Source organism: Triturus cristatus, chromosome 4_2 (assembly GCF_964204655.1).
Source record: "Triturus cristatus chromosome 4_2, aTriCri1.1, whole genome shotgun sequence".
Classification (NCBI taxonomy): domain Eukaryota; kingdom Metazoa; phylum Chordata; class Amphibia; order Caudata; family Salamandridae; genus Triturus; species Triturus cristatus.
Genome location: NC_140586.1, coordinates 562,120,814 through 562,133,560, shown reverse-complemented (window position 1 = coordinate 562,133,560; position 12,747 = coordinate 562,120,814). Strand labels below are relative to the sequence as shown.

The window sequence follows — 12,747 nt, the reverse complement described above, 5'->3', positions numbered from 1 at the left end:
CTGGCCTTTCACCTTTCCTGACTCTGATTATTTTTGTTGTTGCTGCTGTACTGACCCCAGAGGTGTGATCACAATAGGTTGAACCTTTTATTGCTGGCAGGCTAGTTTAGTTTTAGGAGTGTACACACTTTTATTACATGAATGTAGTCTCAAGTAAATCATGATTTTTGGTCTACCTATAGAAAGCGGGGTTTCATTTTTCTTATGCCTCGGTAATTGTAACGTGCAAGGCTTTTTGGGGAGCTGAATTATCTCACAAGGTGTGCCACATCTATTGCTCAAACCATGAGTCTGTTTAGGTAAGTTGTGAGCTTTTTGTATACAAACAAGTACATAGCTTGCGTCCCTTTTTATCGTGAATGGTTCAGCAGTGAAGATCTTGGGTACCACACAAATTGTCCGTAGTGTTTGCAAGAAGTGTGGTTAGTAAACGAAGAAAACACTGCCCCACTTCCCCTAGCAGGAGCTGCCATGAGATTTTCAGAGGCCTTTTGCTTATGATAGCGCCGTGGATAGATAGACGGCGTGTGTGTGTCTTTGTGTGTGCTATAATAGAGATGGAATTCCTCCAAAATACTGAAAACGCAATCCCTCAGATTAGCATGTTACTCAAACCAAGCGACAGCGGACCTCTGTTGTGGGACCTCGCAGAAGACCAAGGGCCTCATTTACGAGAAGCGGCGCATCGCTGCGTGAAAGCAGCGATGCGCCACTTCTCAGTGCGCCCTCCTTGCGACACCAATGATGCGTCATATTTACAATATGACGCATCATGTCGCAAGGAAGGACAGATACGTCAGTATAACCGACATATCTGTCAGCGCAAAAAGTGGCGCATTGCTGGAGTTGTGTCGGAAGCCCGACGCAACTCCAGCGATGTTACTTTCACATGGGGCAAGCCCCATGTCAAAGGGCCTGAGTCACCCTTACGCCTGCCATGAGGCAGGCGTAAGGTTGTGACGCATGGGCGTCCTAGAAGTGGCGCAGTGAAATCTCATAGATTTTGCTGCGCCACTCCTACAACCCTTTCTTGCGGGGGAACGCCCACCCTGCATACATTATACCTGACGCAGGTATAATGTAGCGCAGGGGCTTACGAAGTGACGCATCTGCCTAGATGCGTCACTTCATAAATATGGCGCAACATGGTGCATTATTTACGTCACCGCTGCGTCACTCAAAGTGACGCAACGGCGGCGCAAAACTGGCGCAAGGGGCTCATAAATAAGCCCTCAAGGGGCAGATTTACTACTTCTGGCGCATCTCTGCTAATCAGCAGGGATGCGCCAGAAGAGTCGCGACGCATCTGCCCATCCGTGCGCCATCACTGATGCGCCGCATTTACAATGCGGCGCACCGTGGCGCACAGATGGGCAGATGCGTGTCGCATCCCCCCGCGGAAAGGCAGCGCATTGCTGGAGTTGCGTCGCAAGCGCGATGCAGCTCCAGCAAGGCTCGGGGTGCCCCTATCCGTAACATGCTGCATCAATTCTTTCGCCTGCTTCAAGCAGGCGCAGGGTTTTGACGCAGCATGGCTGTAAAAGTGACTGAGTGAAATCTTGTAGATTTCACTCAGCCACTTTTCGAAGGAGTTCCTGCGCCGGAACACCCCACCCTGTGCAGGAACGCCCACATGTGGCGCAGGGCTTTACAACGTGGCGCATCTCCCTAGATGCGTCACGTTGTAAATAGCCCGCAGCATGGCGCTGGCTTTGCGCCACCGCTGCGTCACAAAAGTGACGCAACGGCAGCGCAAATCTGGCGTAAGGGGCTTGTAAATTTGCCCCTAAGTGTATACATCCTGAGGTCACTGAAATCTGTCGCCTTTCCCTCATGACTTGAAACTCTGGCACTGCAGTTATACGGAGGATCTCAATTTTTGTAGCTTCTTTTCTCACATTTGGTCTTATACAGGGCTTAAGTGGGCCGGGTCCTGCCGGTGCTTAAAAGCGGGTGCCGAGACAGGTCCCTACCGGGCTCTCCATTTTTACCTTAGGGTGGAGAAAAGAAAAAAAGCTTAACTCCCTCACTGCTTTTGATGCACCTTCAGAGCGACTCATTTTTCAGTTTTATATAGTGCAAACACGAGCACCAGTTACACTACACAAGGACATATTCATGTTTTGAATCACAGGATGCTGAGCCAACGTGAGGCTCCAACCTTCTTTCTCAGCTCGAAAGTCGGCGCATCCATCCTTACGTCCCAACCTTGCCCACAGGAATGGAAGCATTTTCAGTATTATATGCAACCAAGTCATAGTTGTTGCTTATTTATCTTATGCAATTTACAACCATTGACAAAGCCAATAGTCCTGGCTTGTTGTAGGTGTAATGTTACTTGTGTTACGTATCCGGATGAATGAACAAAAGCAGCAAAATGCCAGTGGGGCGGCGCACTGTGCCAAGCACAGATATTTAGCCGGTGTTTTCATCCACGCCCTTAATTACATCGGCCGCACCCCTACGGGAGACCCCCCAGTTTTTTCATCCCACTTAAAGCCCTGGTTTTATAGCTCCTATATATTCAGAACCGTGAGTTTTTTAAAGGAAATAACGTAAACTTTTTTCGTCATTTGATGTCATATGGTGATCATGCGATGGCCATAAAAAGAACACAACAAGACTTGGTGTAGCTGTTGCTATCCCCATGAGCACATTACCAATGCAAACTACGTAATAAGCCACCAAGATTTAGTTTCACTCCTTACAGAAGGTTGTTCAGAGGTGAGTAACTGAGTATCTCTAAGGAATGGATTTCAATATCTGGGTGAATATTGTAGCCCATTCAGCAGTTGGAAGTGTGCCGCTCTCTGACACTGAGTTTTCTGAAATTATGTAGCCTCGCAGTGAGGCAGACTATATGATAGGTATAGTCTTTCTTACTTCTTTACCACCCATAGACCTAAAATATTCCCATTCATCGGTCTCATCTCGTGCATACTGACTTTCAGTTCATATATCTGGCCCTTTTTATTAGTTCTGGCTTGACAGCACAGCTCTTTCCGGACTGTAGACACAAAAGAGAGCTGTAAGAAGCTGTTCTGAGAGAGGGGTTTAGGCTCCACCCTCATGTTGATCTCCCTCTCTACAAGCTTTTGATTGGTCAGGTGTGTGCTTCCACTGAAAAGAGTGCTTAGGTCACACGCTTTGCATCATGGGAATGCTCAAGACAGTAGATCTGAGTTGGTTATAGTGACAAGTCAGTGATCAAGGCTTATCAATTATGAAATGTACTTATGTCCTCTGAGATACATGTTGAAGGCAATAGGCCTTCATGTGTGGATTCTTACTAAACTGTTCTAATGTCTGCATGCAGGTATTTCATCAGACGGAATCCCATAAACTATTGCATTAGGCAAGGGTTTAATATTGACAAACCCTCTGGGTAGAAGATTTGCGCTCAGCTAGTCCTGGTCAACGCTTTGTCAACTGTGTACTTCAGTTGGTTGGGGTGATAAATACCTGATTGGTAAAAGGTATGTAAATGGCGCAGGTCTTGTCTGTTTATTATGAAAATGTATGCCAAATGCGTAGTCCTGATTGTTTATTGTGAAAGGCATATGTTAGAGGCTATAACCTGCAGCTACTGCTGACGTCCAAGCAAGGATGTATTTATGTTTTTAATATCGACCTCCTCAATCGTGGCATCATCTTGTTTCAAGGGCTAGAGCTGCCGACTTTGGAGCTGGGGAACCGGGTTCGAGCCTCAGCGTGGGCTCAGCTTCCTCTGATTCTGTGCAAATCACTTCATCTCCCTACGCCTACCAAAAATATGAATGTGTCCTTGTGTAAGGTAACTAGTGCTCATGTAAAGCGCTCCAATACATTCGGGTCGCGTTCACGCTATAGAAATCTGCACACAAAAAAAAATTGGGTAAGCTACAGTGAGTGTCTGGAATCTCAAACTCGGATCCCCTCAGAGTCGCTGTGAGAGGTATACTCCAGAGGCGCCGTCCTGCCTCGCACCCAGCCAGCCCTGCGTCTGAAGTCCAGGAGAAACCGCACAACCACGGCGCCCCCGTTTTCTGTCGCCTCTTCCTTTCCCATCTTTGCACCTCGCTGTTCCGCCGCTATAGGGCCTGTCCAAAGCCCATGCGTTTCCAAGCCGAGATCAGCAAAATTCACACTCACCTCTGGGCAGGACTGAACTGGGAGCGAACAGCAGCCTAAAAAGACGTGCAGTACACAGCCCACTGTCGCACCCAAAGAGCAGCGAGTGAGTGGAACTTGGGGAAATGACCAACCGTGGTCATTCTATAGTGCTCATTAATCTTTTAAAGTGCACTATAATAAGAACTTTGGGGCTTATTTGCATGCCCCTTGCGCCGCCGGTACGTTTCTTTTTCCCATATTAAAAGGAACGCCGCGACGGCGCAAGGGCCTTGTAAATAAGCCCCTTTGTTTTAACGCATCAGTTTTCATATCTATTCGAAAGAAATATCCGACGCCCCTTTTCGAAAAAAAATATATATTCAGGATAGGAAAGCAGCATTTGAATTTTTGTGTATGGTGGTTCCACTAGAAACCCCGTGCTGCGCTCGCACTTTTTTCGAAGAAATCTGTACCTCTTGTCGCGGGCACTTTGAGCTTGGCACCTCGGTGACTGCCAGCCGGCTCCAGGAGCAGTGCACAGCTCTCTTTACCAACATATTAAATCAAAGCCTGAAAAAATATGTGCTCACCCCCCTTTATAAAAAAAAAAATAGTTCCACACATCTAATGAGCACCGTAACCGTCCGTTACCTTTGAATCTCTTCTCCTCGTCGTGGGCCAGTTTCGCCGCGATGGCCAGGCCGATGCCCGACGAGCAGCCCGTGACCAGCACCGTTTTCTGCGCCATCTTCCCGCTCCAGACAGACAGGTGTTTGCCCAAAGAACCCCGTCCAGCCCTCCTCAGCACAGACCAGCGCCCACAGGAATACAACTTCGACGCCATATGTTTCCTAAGGATTTTATTCTCTTCTTTGCTGAGTCAGCGCGTCTAAAACCTCCCGGCTCGAGATATGAAGCGATTAAAGGCAGATAATCCCTTCTGACAGGGAGGGCGAGTATGTAACAGCATAGATATAATCTGGAGGGGGTGGCTGACCACGGACGGCCCTTGGTAAATCCTGTGCAGTTGTATTTTTATGAAAAATGTGGGGGGGGGGGGGTCGGGGACGGAGTGCGTGACCCTTGTTGCCTCCCGTATTGCAGTTCTTTCTGACCTGCTCCTGACCTGACCTCAGTTAGAGCAGTCTGGACCCATATTCTCTTGATTGCCTGTCCCGAATTTCCGCTTACTGTAAAATTGGTCTGATCGCAGAGATGGGCACGTGAATACCCATGATAGGTGTGTGACCTTGAGCAAAGGTGGGTGTTGGGCTTGGACAAAACGATAGATGGCATTCAACAATAGTAGCTAAAACTGTTATGCTTCGTTATTACCGCACATGGTACAGTTATCTCAGTATAAGGTGCTCACTACTAGGGTCAACCTCTGAAATGCCCCACAAATTAGAGAAATCACAAAAAGCAGAAGAAGCACCCAAAATATACCTTTAGTCTACAGAAAACATTCAACACTGGGTCTAATATCCCCAAAAAAGTCCACGTGCAGAAATACAAAAATAAATGTGGTCTTCAAAACAAAAAAACATCATGAGACACATGTTCTTAATGTTCATTATTTATTCTTTTACTTTCACTTTAAAATAGAAACAGAGACACAGCCAATGCGTTTCATCAGAACACAAAGGGACTTCTTCAGGGCACAAGATTATATGGCTTGTCTTAAGACCAATGAATACATTTTTTGCAAAGTTCTTTCCGTGTTAGAGTTCAGTTATGTAACCGAAATTGGTATGACTATGGCATGAAATATCCAACCCTCAAGATGCCAGAGTATGGTTGTACTTTCAATACATTCAGAGAAGCAAGTCCCACACACGAGGACTCCATAACTTGGGACATGTGCACTGCGTGAAAAGAGATGACATCGCCAGTAGGTACACTCCTGCGTAAATACTTATACTTCCACTGAAGCAGCTGGGCATTTGCATTTCTGAAATCAAAGAAGATTCAACTGTCCTCCATAAAGCTGACATTATTTTCCAAGGGAACATTGGAAATAGATTGGGATCCGAGATTTACCCTGCCTGCCACCCGGTACAGGGATGTTTAAAAACATACATTTTTCAATGGCAGCTTGTGCTGCGGGCCTTTTCCGCCAGCCGCACAAGCTGCCACTGTAAAATCGTGTTTTCTTCCAAACTGTGCAGTCGGAACAGTCGACCTATGGTAGGGCGGTCCCATTCCACTACGGTGTTGGGCGAACGCAAGTCTGCCCAATATCGTAATGATGGCCTTAGTTGGTATTTAAACTATTAATTGTACATATAACTAAAAAAACATAGAATCAATTGAATTAGGTCTCTTTCTAGTGTTAAAGCAATGGTCAATTGTATTCAGAAAAATCGTCCTTCCAGAGTGATAAAAAGAAACATTGAGTCCAACCACAGATCAGTAGGAGTAGCCATCATAATTGGATAAAAGATGAAAAGCAAGGATGGACGATCGAGCATCTAGGAAAGCAGTGTTGTAGGGAATGAGTGTGCTTCAGGTGATCACAAAGGTGATCCAGATATTCATGTGATTTGTTGCAGATGGGGGAGTTTGCTGATATCCAAGGGTATTATTGTTCTAAAATACGACCAATGCCTCTGATATATCTTAACCTTTTCAACCAATTTAAGGATTTAAAGAAATTGAAAAAAATCAACATTTTCTATCCCATAAATTTGGTGCAGGTTCACAAAGGATCAGGTATATTCCTTGGTATCTAGCTCTTTAATATATAAAACCCCTTTCTTACTCCAACTTTTAGGCAGTGTATGCTTCCAGTCGATGTTGATTTTCTTGTTACACCATAGTGGCACACAATAAGAATTTGTGAGAGTGACAGCTGAAAACTTGAAATCATCTGTCAGACTAGTCTTTGTTAATTGTCAGGGCAGATATTAAAAGTAAGGGTAGATATTAATGAAATATCTTCCATTATTACTTTTTTAATGTAACCCAGGAAGGTGATGTTGCATCTTCATTCTATAACCAATGTGTTCCCTGATTAAAAAGAAAGGCCAACCGGATTTTTAAAAAATCTGCCAAGATTAGACCTCCCTTATTTTTGGGACGTCTCTGTTTTTTTTCTTAATGAGATGCAAAGTTATTTTCTCCTGCCAACAAAATTTATCGATAATTTTATCTGTTAAAAAATTATAATACTCCGAGCATTTGAACGGGAGCGTGCTTATCAAATAATTAATGTTCAGTGTAATTGTCATTTTGATTGAATTGACCCTGCCCTCACCAGGTCAGAAAATTTGGGAACCAAATTTAAATAAGTTGTGTGCTCTAGATTCTTTTTGATCATTAATAAACTCAAGACCCAGATATTTTAAGTATATATTATGCGAGATCAAGCCAGAGGTTCCTCGAACACCCCTGTTGCATAGAATATTAGGGAGGCGGACCTAAGATTTATCTGCATTGACAGAATAACCAGATACTTTGGCTTATTCCAAAATCGAGTCAAGAAGGGATTGGATGGCTGAGTCTGCTCATTTTGTGACGACTCAAATATCATCGGCATATCCTTCCGTTTTACAACTAGTATCACTCATTTGTATGGCTGCGATCTCCGGGTTACTATTAATAGTAACCAATAAAGGCTCAATGGGTAACAGGACAGGCGAGAGTGGGCAGCCTTGTCTTCTTCCTTGTTTTATGGGGAAGGAATCTGATAACCTGCCTCCAGTTTTGGTCCTCACACTTGAGTTTGAGCAGAGTGCCATAGAAGTCTTTATAAAATTATCTTCCAAGTCAAATATTTTGCACACACTGCGAACAAAAGTCCTACTCCATTAAAAGTATTTTCAGCATCAAGTGCTATCGCCACTACTGGGGGTGTTTTTTGTCTGGCTATATTTATGGTATGACATAGAATCCTAATATCATCGCTAGCCAGTCTGCCCTTCACAAATCCAGCCTGGTAGGTGCCAATTAGTGATGGCAAATCTCTTTCCAGTCTATGTGCTAATAGTTTTGCTGTAAACCTCACAGTCAAGATTAATCAGGGCTATTGGTCTATATTTATTGGAGAGGCTGATAACTTTCCCTTCTTTAGGAATACGCTTTATTAATGCTTCAGCTGTCGAACCTGTTATCAATATGGTTATTTGATATAATTTATAACGATCTAGGATGGGTTCTTTCAATCCTTCCCAGAAGCGTTCATAGAATTGCACTATCAACTCATCAGGGCCTGATGCCTTTTCTTCTTTCTAATAGAGACTTCTAGCCACAGATTCCTTACCGTAGAATATTCCTAGGCATCAGACCGGATCTGGAAACATTTTGAGCAATTCCCTTAAACGCCGCTAGGTGGCGGTGTTTAGCTCCACATGGTGTCATCCGCACTGGAAGTGACGTCCACGGTGCTTATATGGGTGCCACCCCAGCGCACCGACCACAGTTCCTTCTTTTCCGCGCCATGAGCGTTGTTAGAAGCTGATTTTTATGTAGTATACCAAAACGAGGTATATTATGTAAAAAGTCGAGATGATCCTTATTGGCTTATAGGGTTTAAATTAATAATCCCAAATGTTATGTTATGTTATGGTATGTTAATTGAATTTGTAAAGCGCGACGGTTACCAAAAGGTGTCCTGGCGCTATGCACTGCTGGTACGTTAGCAGGGAGAAGGTCAATGAGAGAACAACCTGGTCTTCAGTCCCTTTCTAAAGGAGAGGAGGTCTGCAGCATTCCTCAGGTGGAACAGCAGATCGTTCCAGGCGTCGGATGTGCAGGTAATAAAACTCCTTCCTCCCCAGCTGATTTTTTTAACGGTAGGGATTTGAACATTTCTTGCTCTTGAGGACGAAGGGTCCTGGCATACCATTTGAACCTGGGCCTCAAATGGTCAGGGTCTATTCCATTAAGGGCCTTGAAGGCTATGCAAAGGGCCTTAAAGCGTACCCTTTGTTTCACAGGAAGCCAGTGTAGCCGAGTTAATTCTTTTTTCACAGAAACAAATTTGGGTGTGCCTGACAGCAGCCTGGCTGCAGCATTTTGGGCTATCTGAAGCCTATTGATGTGCTGTTTTTGGGCGTTCAGATGGATGCTATTGCAGTAATCCAGACGTGCCATTACAAGTACTGTAACCACCGACCTGAGATTTCCTTCTGAAAGATAAGGTTTTATTTTCCTTAGGATTCGCAGTATCAGGAAACATGCGGATACCACAGTACTTATATGATCACTAAATGTCAGTCTGTTGTCTACTGTTACCCCTAATTGTTTTGCTTTCAAAGTAGGGGTAGGCCAGTTCCCCAGATCTGATGGCCACCAGTTAGGTGTCCATACATGAGGATTGTTTCCAAATACAATAACCTCGGTTTTGCTGGAATTTAATTTTAAACAGTTCGTCGACATCCATCCTGCTATATCCTTCATACAATCATGAAAGCGTTCTCCTGTTTCTTTTTCCTTTCCATGTTTAAGGGATAACACTATTTGAGTGTTATCAGCGTACGAGGTCAATTGGAAACCGCAGGATCTAATCAAGGCCCCCAGAGATATCACATAAATGTTAAAAAGCGTAGGCCTTAGTGACGACCCCTGGGGGACCCCACAAGGAAGGCAGAACGGCTGGGATTTATTATTATCCAGGTCGACTGTTTGTGTTCTTTCGGATAGAAAGGATTGCAGGAGTTTCCAGGCAACCCCTTGTACCCCTACATCAGACAGACGGTCCATCAAAACCTTGTGATGTACTGTGTCAAAGGCTGCTGACAGATCTAACATTATCAGTATAGCCTTCCCTTCACAGTCCAATGCCTCCCTTACCTCTTCTAGAGATTTGATTAGGGCCAATTTGTGCTATGTTCTGCTCTGAAACCATATTGAGTGGACTCAGATTTGTTGTTGGTTTGAAAAAAAGTGCTAAGCTGGATGTTCATAGCCTTTACTATGACTTTTGCAGGCAGTGGAAGCCGCAAAGTTGGCCAATAGCTGCTAGGGTCTGTGGGGTCCAAAGTTGGGTTTTTTAATAAGGGGAGGATAGAAGCCTTCTTCCAGTCCTTTGGAAATATATTATTGATTAATGGATTTAAAGCAGATCCTATAACTTCTGGAATTGATTTCAGAATCGAAACCGGGCAAGGATCTGTGGGGGATCCAGAACGAATGGAGTTCAAAAGTTTGGTAGTTTCTGCTATTTCTAGCGGTGTAAAGTGATTGAAGACTGGTCCAGGATTGGGTTCTAACTGGACTAAATCCTGTGGGTGTATTCCTTCTCCCTATTGAGCTGGAATAAATGTGGAGAAAATACCTTCCACCTTTTGTTGGAAGAAAGAAGCCAGATTTTCGCACAATTCTGGGCTACTTGCACTCTTAGGGGTATTAGGTGAGGCTAGTTTTTTCACGGTTTTAAACAGTTCTTTGGGGTGGGACTTAGCTTAGAGCATTTCATTTGAGAAGAAGTTCTTTTTTGTTTCAAGCACTAGTTCTTTATAAAGTTTGAGACTGTGCTTATAGATATCTTTGTCTTTGCTATTATATCCTCTCCTCCATGCACGTTCAAGTCTTTTACAGGCCAATTTCTGCAGTTTTAACTTGTATGAATACCAAGGGGCCGAGGGTTTGGCCCGCTTGGGGATCCATTTCCTTATTGGAACCAATTTTTTGCAGACTTTATCTAACCAGTCTGTGTAGGCTGTAACGGCTTTGTCAACCTCTAGAGGAGGTGGGAGTCGGGTGCTCTTCAGTTCCTCCTCTAGTTGTAACCCACCTAAGTCTTTCCATGATCTTTTTTCCAGCATCTTTACAGGCACAACTTTAGAATTAGGGACTATTGACTACTTCAGCTCGAATATAATGGCACTATGATCTGACCAAGCCAGGGGGAGTACCTCCGAACAAGACAAATCGGGGTTGTTGGAGTATATCCCGTCCAGAGTGTGCCCTTTAATATGCGTTGGACCTGCTACCAACTGCTTAAGTTCCCACGCCTCCATTATTCTATCCAGGCTAGTGGTATCTGGGCCGGCAGTGTCCTCAAGATAAAAATTAAAGTCCCCTAGAACCGTGAATGAATCTGAGCACATTTCGTCTTCGGGAAGGGTGCCTATTGTCTCTAAAAACCCAAGTCTAGGACCTGGAGGGCGATAGAGTAGTATCCCTTTGAATATTTTATTAATCTCTGTGTTGATATTAATGTAGAGTGCCTCACAGAAAGTATTGGAGGCAGAGTAGAAAGTGGGGATTCAGTGAGTCATGATAAATTACTGCTAAACCTCCTCCTCTCCGCAAAGGTCTGTCCAGAGTGTAACAAGAAAAGCCTGGGGGAAAACCCTTCGCTAAATCAGGGCCTGAGGCTTGATCTGGCCAAGATTCCGCAATAAAAACTATTTTAATGTTATATTCTTCTAGGAATAGTGCACATTCTGTGCTATGTTTGATCATGGACCTGGCATTAAAGAGTACACCCTTAATAGTGGGTCTGTTGTCTTTGGAGGTTCTTCTATAGGGCTTTTCATAAGGGCCACAGGCAGGTTGGTCAAGTATAATAGGAAGCTGAGAGCCAGAGTTACAACATACCACTAGTGGGCATTTACATCCTGACTCCCAGGCAAGCCTTGGGCATCTTAATAAGCCCCCTTCTTCAGCCATTAACCCCAGGAGCTCCTGTTTTGTATATCTCAAGATATCTGGAGTCCCATAATCAGGGGGACTGGCCCTGATCCCGGTCCGAGCGCGGATGGGAGCAGACGGGCTTGCCTTAGGCGCGCCTTCGGCGTGTCCGCTGTGCGTCAGCGTGCCTCTTAACTAGGCAGCGTGTGATGACTGGACCGCTAACCTTGCACTCCCCAAAATGGCCGCCCGCCCAGAACAAGAGGTAATGTGCAAATCGGTTAAGTAATCCCGCAATTACAATCCACACTCACAATTTAAAAGCAGTCAAGTTTTAAAAAGTATCCTCAATGTGAGTTAAAACCGGCACGTTAAAAATTACTAACCTTGTGAACACCGGTCGAGCATTGAACACAGCTCCGACACTGGCCCGGCAGCACAGCGTGTCCACGTCAGCGTACCTCTTAAATAGGGAGTGTGTGACGACTGGACCGCTTACCTTGCACTCCCCAAAATGGCCACCCGCCCAGAACAAGAGGTAATGTGCAAATCAGTTAAGTAACCCCGCAATTACAATCCACACTCACAATTTAAAAGCAGTCAAGTTTTAAAAAGTATCCTCAATGTGAGTTAAAATCGGCACCTTAAAAATTCCTAACCTTGTGAAGACCGGTCGGGCATTGAACACAGCTCCGACACCGGACCGGCAGCACAGCTCGTCCGCGTGCCTCTTAAATAGGCAGCGTGTGATGACTGGACCGCTAACCTTGCACTCCCCAAAATGGCCGCCCGCCCAGAACAAGAGGTAATGCGCAAATCGGTTAGGTAACCCCGCAATTACAATCCACACTCACAATTTAAAAGCAGTCAAGTTTTAAAAAGTATCCTCATTGTGAGTTAAAATCGGCACCTTAAAAATTCCTAACCTTGTGAAGACCGGTTGGACATTGAACACAGCTCCGACACCGGCCTGGCAGCACAGCACGTCCGTGTCAGCGTGCCTCTTAAATAGGCAGCGTGTGACGACTGGACCGCTAACCTTGCACTCCCCAAAATGGCCACCCGCCTGCCCAGAAC

The 12,747-nt window shown here is 44.9% G+C and overlaps 1 protein-coding gene across 1 annotated transcript in view; it reads right to left on the bottom strand.

Moving 5' to 3' along the window:
- Nucleotides 1–4,956, bottom strand: part of LOC146834693 (retinol dehydrogenase 8-like) — a 61,539-nt gene extending 56,583 nt beyond the window's left edge. The window contains exon 1 of the mRNA XM_085600133.1: nt 4,744–4,956. Coding sequence (XP_085456259.1) covers nt 4,744–4,936 — 193 coding nt within the window. The 5' untranslated portion in view covers nt 4,937–4,956. The remainder of the gene's footprint in view (nt 1–4,743) is intronic.
- Nucleotides 4,957–12,747: the final 7,791 nt, after the last annotated feature.